Genomic DNA, 18,768 nt, shown 5'->3' with positions numbered 1-18,768 from the left:
AAGGTCATCGTTAATTTCAAAAAAGTTTTTATTGGCATAAAAATGAAAGTGTTGTAAATAAATTGGCACCAAATATCCCAAACATGAGGGTCAAAGCCTATTTTACCCCTCTTTGCTGTTTTTCCCCCTTCTGCCCACTTTCCTGGGTGTTGGGGGAGCTCGCTGACAACAGTCACAAATCCAGCGACCTAGGAGAAAAATTGTTAGTTAATATAGATTGGAATTTTATTTTTATAGGACCGAGTACAAACCATCTAAACTCATTCCTGAGCTATCTGTAGTGATAACTCCCTGGGATTTTTCAGTGGGAGGAGTACTGACTGGTTCCTTAAGCCAAGGAAGAGAATGTAAACAACCCTTAATCAGTGTAACCAATGCAGTGTGAACTTTAGTGCATGGCCAAAAGGCATTATAACAATCGTTTGTACCTTAAAAAAACTACTGTTATCCTTCTGAAAATTCAAATACCATCGCTTTTGAAAGCTCAACAACACGATTCCTAATGTAGAACATGTTAAAGAAGCTGGCTTTCTATGGCCTTTTCCTCCACTATTCTAACAGCTCTCTGTCTGTCTGTCTCTCTCTCTCTCTCTCTCTCTGTCTGTCTGTCTGTCTCTCTCTCTCTCTCTCTCTCTCGATCTCTATCCCTCTCCATGCACTTTAAAACTAGCACCTATCCCATACACTTGATCTGAATTACTACAAAAACCTAAGATATTACCTATCTTAGACTATTCAAGTTGGGTATTTCTAAAGGACTTCCAGGACCCTTTTTTTATAGAGCACTATACGGTGTTAACTATGCAACTAAGTTCTTCAAATTGCACAATTACCTGTATAATGTTTTAATAGAATTACTGTGATTTACTATTTGAATCTGTGTCCATCCTAAAGTTATCTGGAATTGTCATGCTGCCTCACTTTATAAAAATGTCTTAGCATATGTAAAGACATCACAGTCACTTTGTTAATAGATAACCTTTAAAAATAAAACCAAACCATTGAGACAGACTAGTGCTGTTACTTTAGGAATTTTAGTAGAAAACACCAGCTCATTCTATACTTCCCCCAAAACCTAACCTAGGCTTTCTGCCATCTCATTTGTCCTTTGGTCCCTTGGTTGCAAGGATGAAAATCAAGTATCTGTGACATGGACAATAACAGCTTGATCATATTTAGAACATATTCATGCCATTTATACAGCCTTAAAAAAACTGATAGGAGATCTTCATCACACAAGATAATGTGGGTTTTGTTTTTTTTTCATCTTTACCTGAAGGAATAGCACCAAGGCCCACACAAAAAGTATGATAACCTCTGTCACACACATCACAGAACATCATTTCTTCTTCATGGTGGGGCTGTCCACATATAATGCATGTCTTACATTCCATACACTGCCATGGGTAGGTCTTAATCATAGAAACAAGCTCCATGGTCATATCCAAGCAAGAAGGGTGGCCTAAATCAAAACCAACATGAATAGCATTTCACAAAAGAACTTTTAACTTAAGGCATATAAAATATTAGTTCCCAAGAATGGCTGTCATGCTTAATATCACTATAGAAACATCAAAATACAATGTAGAGGATACACAGGCTTTGTCTATGTCTAATAAGTGACTATTTGTTGATTCTTTGATGGACACCTTGTTGACAAAAATCAACCCTAGCTTTGGAGGCAACACTCAGGGTGAGGTTAAAATCTTAAGGAGACATCTCTACTTACCACTGTTATCACACTGGGAGCAGTGTATAAGTGATTCAGCCTTTCCTTTCTTGTTGGACTCCTTACCCTTCAGACAAATTCCACATAGAGCATTTGGAATGACCTTTGGCTGGAAGGGTAGAAGAGGGCTATAAATTCATGCCAGAAGAACTCACTATGGGTTCAAAAGGGACTCTGTTATTACCTTATCTTTACTTTTTGTAATTTGCTAATGAAACTTTTTGTAAGCTGCAACTGGCTATAAGATGGATATAAACCTCCCCTGCTGATGAAAGCCTAGACTGCACTCCATAAACAGCGTTAAACTTGTGTTGCCTAAATTTAGTGCTCTGTGCTCCATCACATCATCTATATAAGACCAAGAAGGGGAAAATGAAATAGGATGCCAAATGTCACTGATAATTGGGAAAGAAAATTCATGTACCAGTGACCACACAGAAAAACTAAGCCTAAGTTTTAAAAAGCTTATATATTCACTTATTTCAAAACTGGCATTTTTTTTTCACAGAACCTATAAAGTCTTTTTAAAAAAATAGACAATATTTGACCATTTTCATTAAAAGAAGTCCAGTCATGCATGTCTGTCTGTAGAAATCTGAGTTGTATGCATATCCTTGTTCCATGTCTAAAGAATTAGGAGAACTCTGGTAAAGGAGAGAAGTGGTCACTATGACATGTAATCGGACAAGGAGAATGTAGTCAAGTAGGAAATACACGAAGCATATTTTGAGTATTTTTCAGATTAAAAACATACACAGAATTAGGGCTTTAAACATGGAATAAGACAAAGTATAAGACGTTTCCTACACCTAAACTACCAAGGCAAGGAAGGGATATCTGAGCATCGTAATCTTGACCTTCACAATCGGTGCTCACTTGTACTATATGTGTTGGCGAATAAATGGTTTTAAAAGCCGGGGAGGGGGACAAAGATGATTACAGGATAACTGTATCTCTTTTCTAAATTACTACACCACAGAAATCTAAACTCACTTTAAATATCTCACTGCCACTTGTGTACCTTGTCAGACCTAAGTAATTTTTTTAAATATTTTCTTTGCAAAAGATGACAGAGGCATTCAAAAACAATTTTTGGCTTATTTATTTTTGAAAAAGTCAACCTTATACATAAATATGATAAAAAACAATAACTAAACAATCACAAAAGTCTCTACAAAATAATAAATATGGAGTTAAACAAACATATAAAATGTCCCATTGACTACTCTCCATCTCCTCTCGTTTATACCCTGCTCTCCCAGCGCCTGATAGCAGTTAGTCACTCTGCTATTCCTGCTGCAGCTGCATCCTAAGCACATGCTTTAACTGTGTCCTGGACATCAGTAAAAAAAAAAATAATAATAATCGCTAGGAAATTCACTTCTAAGATTGAGCCTTAACTGCTATAATATGCAGCAGAAATTTCAATAACCTGTACTATATGTAAAAGATAAACTTACACTTTAAGTTAGATACTAGCAGAGTAAGTCCTCTAATATCTTTTACTAAAGTCAGGGAAGAAACCACACAATATTAAATTTTGAAAAGAGAATTCCTCATTGACTCTTTACAAAGCAACTCAAAAGAAAACACAAATTAATTCACATTCTAGAGCAATTCAAGTTCTATAATTACTAAAGTACACATAATGCCTATAATGAAAGGAGACACTAAGAAACTTCAGGGTTTACCTTTAAAATCATACATAATGTCCTGATAAACCACTTCACTTTTTTCTTACCCAATGATCTTCATCTTGTTGAAAAGAAAAATATTGGAGGATGGGAGAGGGGAAGAGGGATAGGGAAGAAAGAAAGGAAAGAAAGAAAGAAAGAAAGAAAGAAAGAAAGAAAGAAAGAAAGAAAGAAAGAAAGAAAGAAAGGTGACAGATGGGAGGGCAGCAGGAGAAGCAGGAGAGAGGCCACTGTGGCACTTTGTAGAGATGCTACAGTTCAACACACAAAAGCACACTGTTCCTGCAGCATCCAAGCTCTAACAGGCCACAACCTGCATCCAGGGCCTCACAAAGTAAAGACCAGCACTGAGGGAGGACTGCCCTGTGCCTCACTAGGACCCTCTGATCGCCTTCACACACTGCCACAGCCTTTTAGTTTTCTTCAGTCAACAGCCCTCAGCATCTCAAATAAAAGGCTCGTGTATACTTACTTTTCTTGTTGAAAAAATAGCAAAATAAGTTGAACCTTTCATGGTAGCACTAACATAGTATAGATATTAATTATGTAGGCCTGAGCCTAACAGTTACACTTTAATTTCAGGTTAATGTAACCCAAGCAATACCGTCCTACAAGTTGAGGGCAAGCACCAGTCATCCTATTACATCACATACATTATGTTTAATTCCCATATTCTAAAGTGTGTGAGTGTCAGCTTGAAGTACCCTAATATTTAGGCACATCTTGGCTCATTAATACTTTCTATACAGAGGTTAACTTTCAATAATTTTGTTCACATTAATATATACTATCTATATATTGGCTGTTCCTATCTTATTATAAAATGTTTATTTTGCTATGAGGCTCCCTTGAGTACCAGTAACTAAGATTAATCTATATGATTTACTCGCTAGATGAGTGATAATATGGATAGTTCTTCAGCTCTAACCTGGACTATATGTCTCTTTCAATATTCTCTATTTATAATGCATGACGAAACAGGCTCCTTGTTTAAATGCCTCCTCAGCCCGACAGCTGTCACTCCCACTGGCACCTCTAAGACAGTGACACATGTTGGCTCCTGCAGCCTGCCTCTGAAATGTAATCTTTGGAGTTTTTTTGGTTTCAGTTATTAAGCAGTGACTGAAATCTTTAGTTTAAAAAGCATATATAAGGTATACACGTTTAAAAAAAAATACAAAATCACACAGCAGCCTACTGAAGCTGTCCTCGGAATGAGTCCTTGCTGAGTGAGCCATCGATTGTTGCTACACCACAAAAGCATGTTCCAGTGAGGCTGGCAGACAGTGACTCACAGCTCACTTTGATTGTTTTTGCCCTGCAATGTGCCTTTGTTGCAATGCTAGCACACAGGTGTTTAACAGCTCACCCATCGAGACTCTTACTCACAACCTTCCTTTAGTACATCTCCCTACAGTAACCAGATGCATATTCTAATGCAGCCAAGACCTGCAGTGCATGCTGGACTTTCACCATCCACGTCACAAAGCTGAGCACTATGTCATTCATTCTATGATCCTCCTACATCCCCTTGCACCATGACAGCTGCTCACCTCTCATCCTACTTCTCAAGGGGAGAGGCAGACAGAAAACAAATGTTAAAAATAGTAATTGTTTCTGATAATCTACATCCTTACTCTAAAAATAATCAGCTCCACAAACTAGGTTTTAGTCCTTGTTACAGAATGGTATACCAGCTATCTGCCAAAGGTTATACAAAAACAATGATGTAAGTTAACAGCTATTCCTATTTTCTCTCTGAAACCTGGCAAAATTTGGCAATTGGATTCAACAATCCTTAGAATAAGCCTGAATATTTTCAATGAAAGGCACTACAAAAATACCACCTCATGTGGTGGTAAATCCATCCCTACTTCACATCTTGCCAAGTTAAGCTTCACCAACTGTTCAGATATTCAAAATGCTAGACAAGTATGCCCTGCACTCAAAAAAAAAAAAAAAAAAAAAAAAAAAGTTCTGCCTTGAAAGAATGTTTTAAAACCTCCTACTTGTCTGGTTATTACTTAAAGGGACAAAGACCCATTAATTGTTTATATACAGGAAATAGAAGCTATACCATGACCAAAAGTGACAAGAAAGCCACCAGAGAAAGAAAGCAGTGGACAGGTGCACAGGACAGGATGGCGGAGCACAGCAAGCTCAGCTCCTCAGGCTCAGAGTTAACGGTATGAGGGAGAGGCTGGCCAGGAAAGAGGCCAAGTCAGGGGCTTTTTTCTTCTACCTTGTACCCGGGAGCTGATTTGGACAGTACAGAACGTTTGGAGCCGTCTTTTCTTGGAGTGGCCATTTTGTCTTTTGATTTCTGTCTTCCATGGAAGGTGTCCTCCTGGCTGTCAGGGGGGCTGTCTCCTTCAGACACATTGCCTGAGGAGCTGTCCTGTAGCAAACAAGGAAAAGCAAAGGTTCCTTGGAATCAGGACCCAGTGGAGTCTCAATTTTTTAAATGACAGAAAACTTTTTTTTTTTTTAAGTTTTTTTTCCAATGAAAAATAAAGATGATTTTAAGAAATTAAAAGACATGTGTACACATGTCTAAATAGAGTAAGAAAAGCCATGTTAAAAGTTATTTACCCTTCTAATAACTATTTCTATTAGCAAGTATCCTAGGCAACTCGTACACTTTCTGATCTAAGTCATCACAAGTGGAATTACCAACTCAACTATTATTACATTCCACAGCTTCAATGTTTTTCAAACCATGAGAATGCATAGTTTTGTATTTATTGAAGTGCTTATTTTTCCTGAGTGACAGAAGTCCTTATGAAACTCCTGCAAATACATAACCATGTCCAAACTGTAAAAGATCCAAAGCCAAATCCCTAGTCACCCACAACAGTATGACATTTTGTTCAAGGAACAAGATCTCTGTTTCTGACCATTTAATTCACTTTCTAATTTGGTAACAACTTTATATTCACATAAATTATGAAAAGTGAATGTAAAAAATTCATAGCCACCTGATAAACATCCTGAAATGACTGGGCACAAGAGCATGTTCCTTCCTTCCTGGTTTCTCTGTGTGTCTCTATCCTACAGAGGCCCAGGCTCTCTCATACAGACCCCATATCTTCCCAATGTGCTTTCATTCTGGCAATGTAAATTGCAAGACTGGTTGCACTGCATGTGTGTACACATGTTATCACACTGTGTATGCATCAGTAAACACATGATCAGTATGTGCACACAATCACACACACTACACGTCCATGGCATATGTGTGCAAACGTTGGTAAAGTACATGCATTTTCTCATATTCTTTAAACTACATTTCTTTGGTGTAACTGTATCACCACTGTAGATAAAGATTTATTTCTAAATTCTGCACCATTAAAATCAGCATTTTTTTTTTCTACTTAAATTTTGCTAACATCTAATTAAGTCCTTAGAATTAACTTTGTTAACAAATCTGCCAGGTCAAAATCTGTGAAAAAATTCTGGATATGCTGTCAAAACGCTTTCCTCAAATATTTGATTAATTTATATTCCACAGAGCAATGTGATAAAGTTAGATTCATCATTATTTACTTCCATAGCTAGCTCCTCTCTGGTAACTGACAGGAGAGGCATCACCAAGTAAGACATGGACAGAACCTGCTTTCATGGAGCACATAAGATTAAGTATGTGTTAGAGGTTGTTGTAGACAAGGGAATAAAATGCTACCCAATGAAAACAAACATTTGGGTTGGCCACACTATAACATATAAAAGAGCTGTGGCTTAATGTGTATTTCTGCAAAAAGTCACAGCCATAAACCACCTCAGAGCTACTGTCCTTCATGCTCTGAGAGCAAACATACTGCTTTTTAGCAGCTACATTTTTGGTACGAGTGAGTGCTCTCTTCGGCAGCACATATACTAAATTTTTTGTGAGTGCTCTCTTCAGCAGCACATATACTAAATTTTTTGTTCAAAAAAGGCACCCCAAAAAACTAAATATACAACACGTTAGTAAACTAACACTTTCCTACAGGAAGCCCAGATTAAGCCAAAGGAGCACAGGGTAATGTGTGCTGCCCCAGCCAAGAAAATGATGTTTCTCTGTGGCAAAGATCAGTCTATTTTGCTCAGTATTTTAATCTGCATAAACAGCATGTTGGGTAGAAGAATATTAATATTGAATACAATTCCCTATCTTGCTCAAAATAGTTTTTAATATAAAATTTTTGCCTCCAAAAAAAGCAATGCAAAACCTATTTATATCAACACACACTAAATATTCTTGTGAAAATTTTCTAGAAATATAGGCGACTGTCCTATTCAACCAGTCTGGTAATAGAGTTCAATTTAACGTTCCAGGAAAGCAATCAGCAAATAACCCAAGAGTCCTCCCCTGCAGGTGCACAGTCTTACCGAAGTGCCTTTATTTTTCCGCTTCTCATCCCCTCCGCCATCTTCACCATCATCTGAGTCTCCATCACTATCTAGTGCCGGGAGCTCTGGGTCCAGGGGCGGCTCATACAGGGCTGTGTTTAATGGCAAGTACCGAAGCTCATCTGGTGAGTACCTAAGTTTAGAAAGGTTGCTTTCATTCTTCCTTGAATATTAAATATGTAAAAACTACCTTTAAGCTGTGAAATTTGCTTTATGCCTCTCACATATACTTCACACAAATGGGTAGGAAGAATTTCATTTTGGTCATCAGGTGGGGATAAGTAATGCTTTTTCGCAATCAGAATATTTTTCTCCCCAACTCTTTCCCTTTACCCTCAAAGCAAGCAAACAATGATAACTGATGTGTCAGCAGACAGGAGTGGAACCCAGGCAGCCAGGACGCGCTCCTGCTCAGCCACACACCCGAGGTGTGGTGACTTGTGCACCGCATCCTTCCACTCACAGAACAGGCTCAGAGAGCCAATGTCTTAAGACTGACAGAATGACCTAACAATGTCATCAAGTGCAACAATTAGATAAAAATTAGCAAACAGTTTTTAACAGCGACTACTTTAAGACATTGTAAAGCATGTACTGCAACATTTAAGTCTCCCCTAGTTTGGGCTGCACAAAGCCCTCCTGGCCTCAAAGAGCTATTGTTCAGGAGCTACCTCAGTACAAAAACACCATAGCAGAACACACGAGTTGGAAGAATACCACCAGATTTTTAGAAATTTCTGGATTGAAAAAAATTTTTAAAGTTAAAATTTTGCACAATTTAAATTAGCATATCAAACAGCCAGTGTTCTGCAGAACAGGTACTCTGAGAACTGGTCTCCAGAATGAAGTCTACTGCTGGAGGAAAAGCAGAGATTCTGAAACAAGAGCAACCCATTTGTACTGGTTTGAAAGGGTTTTGGAGCCGGGCGTGGTGGCGCACGCCTTTAATCCCAGCACTCGGGAGGCAGAGGCAGGCGGATTTCTGAGTTCGAGGCCAGCCTGGTCTACAAAGTGAGTGCCAGGACAGCCAGGGCTATACAGAGAAACCCTGTCTCGAAAAACCTAAAAAAAAAAAGAAAAAAAAAAAGAAAGGGTTTTGGTTCCATGTAAGATGGAAAAAGGAAGTATTCTTACAGGGGTGTGGCCATGTGTGCAGCCATGGCACTTATCTGTCCCTTCTTTTCTAATCTCCTCCCACTGCTGCCATGTCACTCTCCACTCTGCATGTGTGAGCTCCACTCAAGTGGAGACTGGAGAGGATCCTCATTTCACAGACGCTCCCCAAGGATACCAAGCTACTGGGCCATGGGCCATACTGAAAGCACTGGAGGCCGGCCCATCAGACAGGGCGGGCAGAGGTGGCACTCCTGACCTCACCAGCAGGCCTTCACTTCCAATAGAATGATGTTCTTTACCCAGAACCCAAGAGGAAAAATGCAGACACAAATCCTACACATCTTTTGGTGTCACTGATAAACATAAATTTCTAGGAGGCCCAAAAAGCAATGATAATGAAAGTACTGACTACCTCTTATAATACTCCTGGAACTGTCCGGGGATGAGAGCCACTGGGTAGGAACTGACCTTCGTTCGGTCTGTCGGCAACACTTTGTACTTTCCTTGAGGCACTTGGATAACCTGTGTTAAGATCAAGAAATGGAAAACTGATTCCAACCTGGGAATCAGGCTTCAAGAAAAGAATCCCCGTGTGTACATTCATGTCCCCACACTATAGAAAAGCTAGCAATGTAACTAACACAGTAGCAGTGACCGAGGGCATAGGTGGGGCCTCCCGGCTGTGTGCTTGAGTTCTGGGCTTTACTTCCGTGCCTGTTATTCACCATGTGCACAGGCTCTGAAGGAAGGCAATGTGAACTCTCTGGCTCACCATGGTCTTTTGTGAAGTGTGTATGTAATTTCTTTGTAGCTCACCTGGCTCCTTCTATGAACTGTAGGGGACATTTGTGTCACCTCACAGGACTTCCATCAAAAGCAAACAGACAAGCTCAGTGTGCTGCTCTTACCCACACTCTAGGGACATGGGAGTTAGATACAGACTGTTCGCCTTGCTCGGTAAACTCAGTCATAAAGCAAAGAGGTTTCAGAAAGAAGGAAAGGAAGGAGGGTGGAAGGTGAGGGGCAGGAAAATGGTACCTTAACTTCTATGAGAAAATAAACACAGCTGGCATAATATAATAATAATAATAATAATAATAGGCAGTGACCATTCTGCAGTAACAAAAGAGACCCAGATACTCCTGAACTCTGTCAGCCTACATGTGTCTGTAAGTCAAAATAGGCTCTTCTTTCTTCCATGCGCTCCCGGTTTAAGTTGCTGTTGAACTCAGCTGCCTTCTTGGCTGCTTTCTTAATGTACTCAGGTACTTTGCTGGCTTCGACTTTCTGAGTACTCTGTTGTTGCATTTGCTGAAAGGAAAGTATTCCAGTTAGAAGTTATATATAGTTCTATATAAAGTCCCCTCCCCAAGGCAGACATTAGTCACCTGAAATCACTTACAGAATACTCTTTATAGTGATCTGTAATTCTCTGACGCTCCTTTTCTTGTAGGATAACCGAGTACTCAGCGTGTTTAGCTGGATATTCTTTTATCATTAAGTCAATCACTTCATCACTGCGCAATGCTGTTAAACCTATTTTAGATGCCCCCCAAAAGAAAATAAGTATTTTAAGGCCAAGTGAACACAGGTGCTTTCTCAAAACTAGCTTCTCTTTACTATCTTATAGTAATCAAAGCAAAATTAATAGATTGTAAAAATATGTTACTCTTCCTAATAAAGTCAAGCAATTAAAACTAAACGTTATCTTGTAAAAAAAAAAAAATCAATTCTTGAGCCAAATGAATTTTTTTATTTTATGTAAATTGTAAGAATATATTTAGAGATAGTTACGAGTGATATATACTAACCACTAATAATTAATACAGGATATGTAAAAATTATTTCTCAATATATATTTCTTAGTCTCCAAATCTATATATCAGAAATACTATTGAGTCATATCTCAAAACATTCGCCAGTCTACACACGCCATGTAACTTTTACAACATCTTTCCCTACTGCTACGATGGATTATCTATACTGGGAAGTGCCTGTTGGCAACGACACACTCACCAAAAGTAAATTATCAAGAAAGCACATGCTATAAGGAGCTAAAAGTTTGACAAGATTTGCCAAAGATAAGAATCTATGGATTCAGTCCCCAGTACTACAGACGATAAAGATCTATACTTAGATACAAATTCTATACCCAAAACACAAACATCTGACAACTCTATTAAAGTCATCATTAGAAAATTATGTTGTAGAATAAAAAATTTAATCATGCCTTTTACATTTTAACAATTAAAAATGAAGTAAACAACTTATTATTTAAATAATGTATTAATTTTGTAAGATATTTTAGGAGCTGGATCATTGATCTAATTACCTACCACCTACAAATGTTCAGCTTAAAAGACACAATAGGTGCTGATTACCCAGTGTGCACTGTGTTTCCGTGATGACGTTTAATTCTCTCAGGTACAGTTTCTCCTTGTGAGATAAATCTCGTCGCTCTAAATCTCCAAAAGCAGAACAAAAGAACGATTAAAAACTGAAGCTGTACATCTTAGAACTTCTAAAACCTTAAAAACACTATTTAAGCACATTTGTTATGGAATATTCTAAGTGTTCTTAAGTAACTGCACACACACACACACACACACACACCTAGCACAATCCAAAGTTAAGCACTTACCTACCTCAGGGCAGCTCGTCAGGAATGCTTCCTACAACTCAAGCTCAGCTTAGATGCTAACCTATTCCCGAGGCCTCAGAGCAACAGTTTACATTCAAAAACATTGGCTATAAAGTGAGTTTTCTTTTCAAACTTATCTTCAAGTAGGTATGATGTTACACACCTATAATCTTAGTACTTATTCTGCCCCTAAAGAACCTGGTGGCACACAGATGCCTCTATAGTAGGCTACCTCCATAGGAGGCTTCTGAGTGCTAACCGTAAATTAAACTCAGCAAGTGTACTGGCTTTACAAGTAAGGAGCAGAGAAATCGCTCATAACCGCCCTGTCCCTATTGTAAGTCCAATGTCATCCATTAATACACTAAGCCCTAAGTACCTGGATATTTCCGCTTGAAGGAGGTCACACCCAGATATTCACTGACTTGCTCCTGAAGCATATAGTATTCTCCTGTTTCATCAGGTGGCCATTTGTATTCGATTAAGTTTTCTGCTGGGTAGTAACTGAAGCTAAGACACAAACACAGATTATGCCTTATATGTGGCATTTATTAAATTTCAATCATATTTATATTTCAAATTACTTTCAAAACAATTTTAAGAATTGCAATTTTTGGGCCGGGCGTGGTGGCGCACGCCTTTAATCCCAGCACTTGGGAGGCAGAGGCTGGCGGATTTCTGAGTTCGAGGCCAGCCTGATCTACAAAGTGAGTTCCAGGACAGCCAGGGCTATACAGAGAAACCCTGTCTCGAAAAAAAACAAAACAAAACAAAAAACAAACAAACAAACAAAAACAAAAAAAGAATTGCAATTCTTTTTTATTACTGCTGTCTTTATGGAGAAAAATTACAAAATGGGTAAAAGGAAGAAAAATAATGATCCAAAACTTCACATAAAAAATCCACTAAATTTCTATACATGCAAATGTATACATGGCAATTTCTATATATGCAAAGAACCTAAGGCTGGAAAGATGGCTCAGCAGTGAGGAGCACTTCTGGCTCTTGCAGAGGCTGAGCATTCAGTTCCTAGCACCACATCAGGTACCTCACAACTGTCCTAACGCCAGCTCAGGGTCTACTATAGTCTCCTGGCCTCTGCAGGTACCCACGCCCACATGTGCACACACATAAAGACGCACAAGTTAAAATGTAAAACTCAAGACTCCGAACTGCTAGGTCTAAGAAACCAAAGCAAGCAGCAACTCTAACATATTTTTAATTTAACATTCACTACAATTACTTCATGCATACCAGATACAACTTAAGCAACTTCTAACCCTTATTTATCGCTAAGTAAGTCACAGACAACTAGAAAAGCAGAAATCCCAAGAACTGCTTTTCTCAATGAACTGGACAATAAGCAATAATTTTATTTCTTTATACTTTGCAAACCCAGAAGCAAAGACCAGATCTATCTGAAAGTTGCAGTGTGTTGCACTCAGCTGCAATCCTGAGTAGCAAAGTCAGGAAGGAACGTGTCGATCCCCATAATCCAACTTGTAAATTAGAGGCAGGAGTACAACCATGGTTTGCTTCACTTATTCATTCAAAAGCTAGCTCGCGAAGCACCCAAACCTGGTGCTACAAAAGAACAGAAACACACAAAGCTACAGAAAAGAACCTCACCTCCTGTCATATCCCATCCAAAAAGTAGCTCAGAATGAATTAAAATCCTAAATGTAAGAGCTGCCTAGAAAACCCTATGTTAGCAACAGAGTCTTAGACTTAACACTCAAAACAAAAGTTATAAAAGCAGACATTAAAGTTAAATTTTAGAAAGTGACACTATCAACTACAGGGGGAAAGAGCCAGAGTGCTGGGAATTACTCACAAACCTGATAAAGGAATTCATATGCAGAATACATAAATGAGTCCCATAACTCATCAGCACAAGATAAGAGAGAAATGAACAGCTGGGCACAGTGGTGCATGCCTTTAATCTAGCTCTGTGAGCCAGCCTCATCTACATAGTAAGTTCAAGGACAGCCAGAGAAACATAGTAAGACCCTGTCTCAAAAAACAAAAACAAAAACAAAAACAAAAACAAAAACTGGGGTAGGGGTGGAGAAATGGACAGAGAAGTAAATAGACATTTCTCCAAAAACATAAATCAAATGATCAAAGAGCACCTAAAAAATATCCGGCAAGCACCACTAGCCATGGTATACAAAACAGAATCACAGTGGGTGGTCACGTTATGTCTTTCTGTACGCCTAGCAGCAAAACGAGCAAAAATAATGTTGCAAGGTGTATTGTTGGTGGAAATGCAGACTGGTACTACTGCTATGGAAATGTATGGAAGGTCCTTAAAAAGTCTGAAGACAGAATCAACATGTGGTACAGCTTTCTACTTCTAGTTATATACCAGGGTATTAAGAACAGGGGTCTGAATGCCAGTGTTCACTTCAGCATTAATTACCCGAGCCTGCAGGTGAATGAGCACAATGTAGCAGAACATACGATGGAATATTGTTCAGACTTAAGGAGCTCCAACACAGATGAACCTTGAAGATGCTATGGTTATGGATAAGCCAGGTAACACAGGGCAGGTACTGTATGGTTCATACTCAGGGCAGAAACAGAACTGTGGTAACCAGCAGCTGGAGGCAGGAAGGGATGGGAGGTACTGGAGGGTTAGGCAGTTTGAGTTACTAAAGTTTTGGAAAGGGCCGAGAGTGATGGTTGTACTGAAATATACTCTTTATATATAAAAGTGTTAAAATGGTGAGTTTTATATACCTACTTTACCATAATTTTTTAACAGTTATCAGGAGCGAGACCTACTTTGATATTATATGACTTTTTTTTTTTTTTAGAAGATTTGTTTGTTTGTTTGCGTTCTATACAAACATTTGTGGAGGCCAGAATGGAACATCAGATCCTCCAGAGTTTGCAGGAGCTTATGAGATGTGGGTGCTGGTAACCAACCTCCAGTTAAGCAAGCATTCTTAACTTCTGAACCATTTCTCCAGCCAATACATATAATTTTTAATAACTGTTTCTGCTGCCTGGGATGGGCAGGGGAAGAAGAAGTGAGCAAAAGTCTATGAAAGCTACTACTGAACCTTAAGGTAGCAGTACCTAAGATCTTGACTTGAAGTCTCACAACTTCTTGAGCTGTCTCCTGAGCCCATTCGCCTCCTTTTAGATGGATGGGTCCCATCATTTGAGTTATCTTCATTATCATCCTGTACATTTAAATGATTAAAAATTAGAAAATTTAAGAATGAATTAAAAACAAAGTGATTATGTATCATTCCAGTCCACCTAAGCATCAAAAGAGAAAGCATATTCCTAACTAGTGTCCTTAGGAAACGTAATTTAATACGTTAATAAATAATTAAAAGGACAAAGAATCTGTTATAAGAAATGGAATAAAACTAAAATCTGACCTTTAATCGAAATGAAATTAAATTTTCAACTGTATTTTAAATGTACTCTGCTTTCACTTTCTTACAAACTAGATTGTGTTCAAACATCTGCTTTTTAGTAGCCACACCACTTTAAAAATCAAAGCAAGCCTTCCTATTTGAGCTGGGAAATAAATACTAGCAAGTTTCATAGTACTCCTCCGCTTACAACTGGCCCACGGGAGCGCATTTTAATTAGCTACTTTGGAGATGAAGACGGACTGGATACAGGTTACCAAGTCTAACTACATTCCTTTTCTTCTGCGGCAGAAACTCAACACTTTGTGATAAGCTCATAGGAGATATAGGTTGTTGAGCCATTCCATTAAGGAAATAAGTAATCAAATGTTTAAAAACAATTCATTTACATATTACTCAAGCCTTAAACTCCTATTTTTTTTTTTTAATCAAGGTACTATAGCTCCTAACACTACTACTCTTACTATATATTTTAATAAAGGCCCATGGAAGAGAATGAAAAGGCAGCGCAGGCTAGCATGCCAAGTCAGCATGGCACTGCGGGCTGCCCAGAGTCTTACTGAGCACTGCCCGCCACCAGCTGTGTGCTGCAAGCTTCTCCCCAGTCCTAAAACCTAGGTGGCTGATGCAAGGATGCAGTGAAGTGATACATGAGCACACTAAGAGCCAGGTAGCACATAGCTGTCTGATATATGTTAACGTTGTGATTAGCAGTGACTTTATATTTCATTATGTCTCCAGCACCTAGGAATTTACTAAAATTACTTTCCAAATTAAAAAAGAACATAGAAATCATTCCCCTTTTCACTCTTCAAGAATGAAATCAAGTAAACAGACTTAATATTCCTTTTTAAAGCTAACAATCAAGAAGTTGAAAGATAATCAAATTTCTTAGTTTTTTTTCACTGTATTCATGTTCCATACTTGCTTGACACCGTTCATTTTAAGCACTATTTTATTAATTTGTGGACATTTTAAGGATTTCTGTATGTCAATACTTTTAGTTAAAAACAATGATCCTCTCGAAAAGAAACAAAAACGGAAGTTGACAGAGAGTTTACCAGCTCACAACTGTAGGAATCCTAAGGGCTACGTTCCAGGTAAGGCCCTCCCCTCCGCACCATCCTCGGTCAGGACAGGGCGCCAGCAGCCCCCGGCGAGCAGTCAGAGGCCCCACCCGGGAGGACCGGCACGTGGCGGGGGCCACCTCGGCTGGCCGGGTCTGTGGGTGTGAATCCACGTTCTGCCAACTCGGGACCCCGAGCGCACGTCCCGCTCAGCGTCTCCCCGACTGAGCTCCCCAAAGGCCGCCAACTTTTCCGACTTTCCCAGGCTGGGGGCGCTTCGTCTCCAGCACTCTTCCCGAGTCTTCCGGTCCCTGCTATTCCCCGACAACTTCCCACCCGGCCGCGCAGGTCTCCCCGACGTCCGCGCCCACTGTCCGCCGCACTTGTTGCTCCAGGACCCGCCGCCCCGTCTCCACTCCTCTCCCGAGCCCGGCCTGGGCCGCTGCCGCCGTTAGGCAGCGCGCTCCGCTCACCTTTGGGGACTGCGCTCCGGGGGAGGCCGGGTCGCTGTCGCACCGCCGCGGGGACAGCGCCGCCCCGGGCCCGGCCGCTGCCATCAGCCCCAGCGCCCCGCGCCTCCGTCGTCGCCGCCGCCGTCGCTTCGTCCCAGCCGCCGCCGCCGCCGCTGCCGCCGCTGTCGCGCGGGCCGCCCGGCGCCCCGGCCCCGCCCCCTCCGCCCGCCCGCCCGGGGGCCGGCCCCTGCCGCCGCGCGCCCCGCGGCCCGCCAGCGCCACCGCCATGGCCGCCAGCGCGCTGCCGGCCGGGACCCGCACGCCGCTCACGTCAGCCGGCCGCAGCTGCGCGGCTCCGCCGGCCTTGGCCCGGGCCTGCCGCCTTGCTGCCTTCCCCCGGCGCGCCGCGCCCGGCCTGAGCTCCGCTGGCCAGCCGCCGCCGCCTCGGCCCCGGCCCCACCCGGGTTCCTGGCCGCCTGGCGAGCTCGCTGCCGCCCCTTCCCTGCGCCCCCGGCCCGGCCCGGCCCTCCGCGTCAGCCGCGGCTCCGCGCCGCCCCGCCCCGCCGCGGTCCCGCCCCCTCCCCTCCTCCGCTGCGCGTCAGCCGGGGGTCCTCAGTCGGCGGTGCCTGCCTTGTCCCCACCTGGGTCCCAGCCCCTCCCCTCAAAGATGGGTCTTCACCACGCGTGTCCTCCAGTCCCTTCCCCGTACCCAGCTCCTCCCCTCAGCCCGGGGTCTCCACCACGCCGTGTCCTCCCCACTCCCGATCATCAGCACCTTAACTGAGGGTCCCTACCACGCGGTATTCTCCCACCAACCCCACCCCCACCGGTCCCCAGCCCTTCCTCTCAGCCCGGGGTCCCCACACCCGCGGCGACCTCCCCTTCTCCACCGGGGTCCTCGCTCCCTTCTGTAAATGAAGGATTAGTGTCCACAGTCCACTTCGTCCTCTCTCGCAGCCCTTAGGGTCAACCACCCCAGGAGCTCCGCCTCCTCCCTCTTTTGAGATCCCCTCTCCTGAGTCCTTTCTGACTTCTCCACCCCACCTCTCCATCTTCACTCCACACACCCTAGGATCCCCAAGGCGTTCTTGGCTCATTTGTTCTACAACTGCCTCTCCTGTGACCTTGGCTTAGTGGCCCCCAGTCAGGCAAGGAGAACATAGGGGAAGGTTCCCAAAATCATATGACAGAGTCAGCACAGTCACCTGCAGGACACAGGACTGGGAATTCCTGGAAATGGAAGCCAAATGTCCAATGGTGTTTGGACAGGATTTATATTGATGTTAGTGCTTAGACTTTGCCATAGGAAAGGCCGTACCCCACCCTTTGAAAAGAGCACCAGGAAGACAACAGGTCCAATGGACAAAGGCAAGGGGCAGAGAGGCAGGCCTACATCCCCCATCCTCCATACCCTCCACTCCCCACAACACTTCCAAGAATGTACAGGACCAAACCAGAAAAGGTGGTGGTGATCTAGCTCTTGGATTTTAGAATTCGAGTTCCCTTTCACAGCCACGGCCTCTAGCTCCAGCAAGTGAACCCAGCACTTCTCTCCTCCTTTGAAATATATATAGTGTATCCACATGAAGTATAGAGCCAACAAATAATGACTCCCCTTCACCTACACAAGGTAGAGGTGAAGGGAGTGCCTGCCATAGAGGAGGATGTCTGCAGCTTCAAGATAAAGTGATACACAAATATATATATATAACTGAACTTAAGGGCATCGCGTAGGTGGGAAAGAACATACTTGCAATTAAAAAACAAAAAGATTTTAATGTTATAAAATTTGAAAGTTAAGAGACAAGAGCGGGGGCCGGGCTTGGTGGCGCACGCCTTTGATCCCAGCACTCGGGAGGCAGAGGCAGGTGGATTTCTGAGTTCGAGGCCAGCCTGGTCTACAAAGTGAGTTCCAGGACAGCCAGGGCTATACAGAGAAACCCTGTCTCAAAAAACCAAGAGAGAGAGAGAGAGAGAGACAAATATAGTATATCTAATGTGGAAACCGGGATTTGTCTAGTTCTTTCCCTGATGTAATAAAGTACTCTGACCAGGCAACCTATGGGAGAAGGAGTTTCTCTGGCTCCGTGCAAGTGTACATACAGTCCAGGGGTCACATCACCACCCAGAGTGCAGAGAAAATGCTCTCGACTCAATCTTTCCTTTCTGTGTGGTCCAGGATCCTATACCAGGCTCTGGTGCTACACACAGTGGTCTTGTCTTGTCACCTCAATCTAATCAAGCTATTCCACAAGCATGTCCAAAGACTAAATGAACCTAGATAA

General features: G+C 41.9%; 1 protein-coding gene across 2 annotated transcripts; it reads right to left on the bottom strand.

Moving 5' to 3' along the window:
• Positions 1–10: 10 nt before the first annotated feature.
• Positions 11–16,771, bottom strand: Phf10 (PHD finger protein 10). 2 transcript variants are annotated; one of them, XM_021186408.2, is made up of 12 exons: positions 16,505–16,771; positions 14,657–14,763; positions 11,952–12,082; positions 11,313–11,390; positions 10,334–10,467; positions 10,093–10,242; positions 9,344–9,453; positions 7,795–7,948; positions 5,666–5,821; positions 1,730–1,838; positions 1,274–1,462; positions 11–188 (listed from the first exon to the last, which is right to left on the bottom strand). In XM_021186408.2, the coding sequence occupies exons 1-12, from the start codon at positions 16,769–16,771 to the stop codon at positions 103–105; spliced, it is 1,671 nt and encodes a 556-aa protein (XP_021042067.2). In that variant the 3' UTR covers positions 11–102. The 2 variants fall into 2 exon arrangements, with proteins under 2 accessions (XP_021042067.2, XP_021042066.1); XM_021186407.3 differs by having other exon boundaries at positions 11,313–11,396; positions 16,505–16,686.
• Positions 16,772–18,768: the final 1,997 nt, after the last annotated feature.

This window comes from Mus caroli, unplaced genomic scaffold (assembly GCF_978045245.1).
Source record: "Mus caroli unplaced genomic scaffold, Mus_caroli_1 scaffold_18, whole genome shotgun sequence".
NCBI lineage: Eukaryota > Metazoa > Chordata > Mammalia > Rodentia > Muridae > Mus > Mus caroli.
This window is presented reverse-complemented; position numbering and strand designations above follow the sequence as displayed.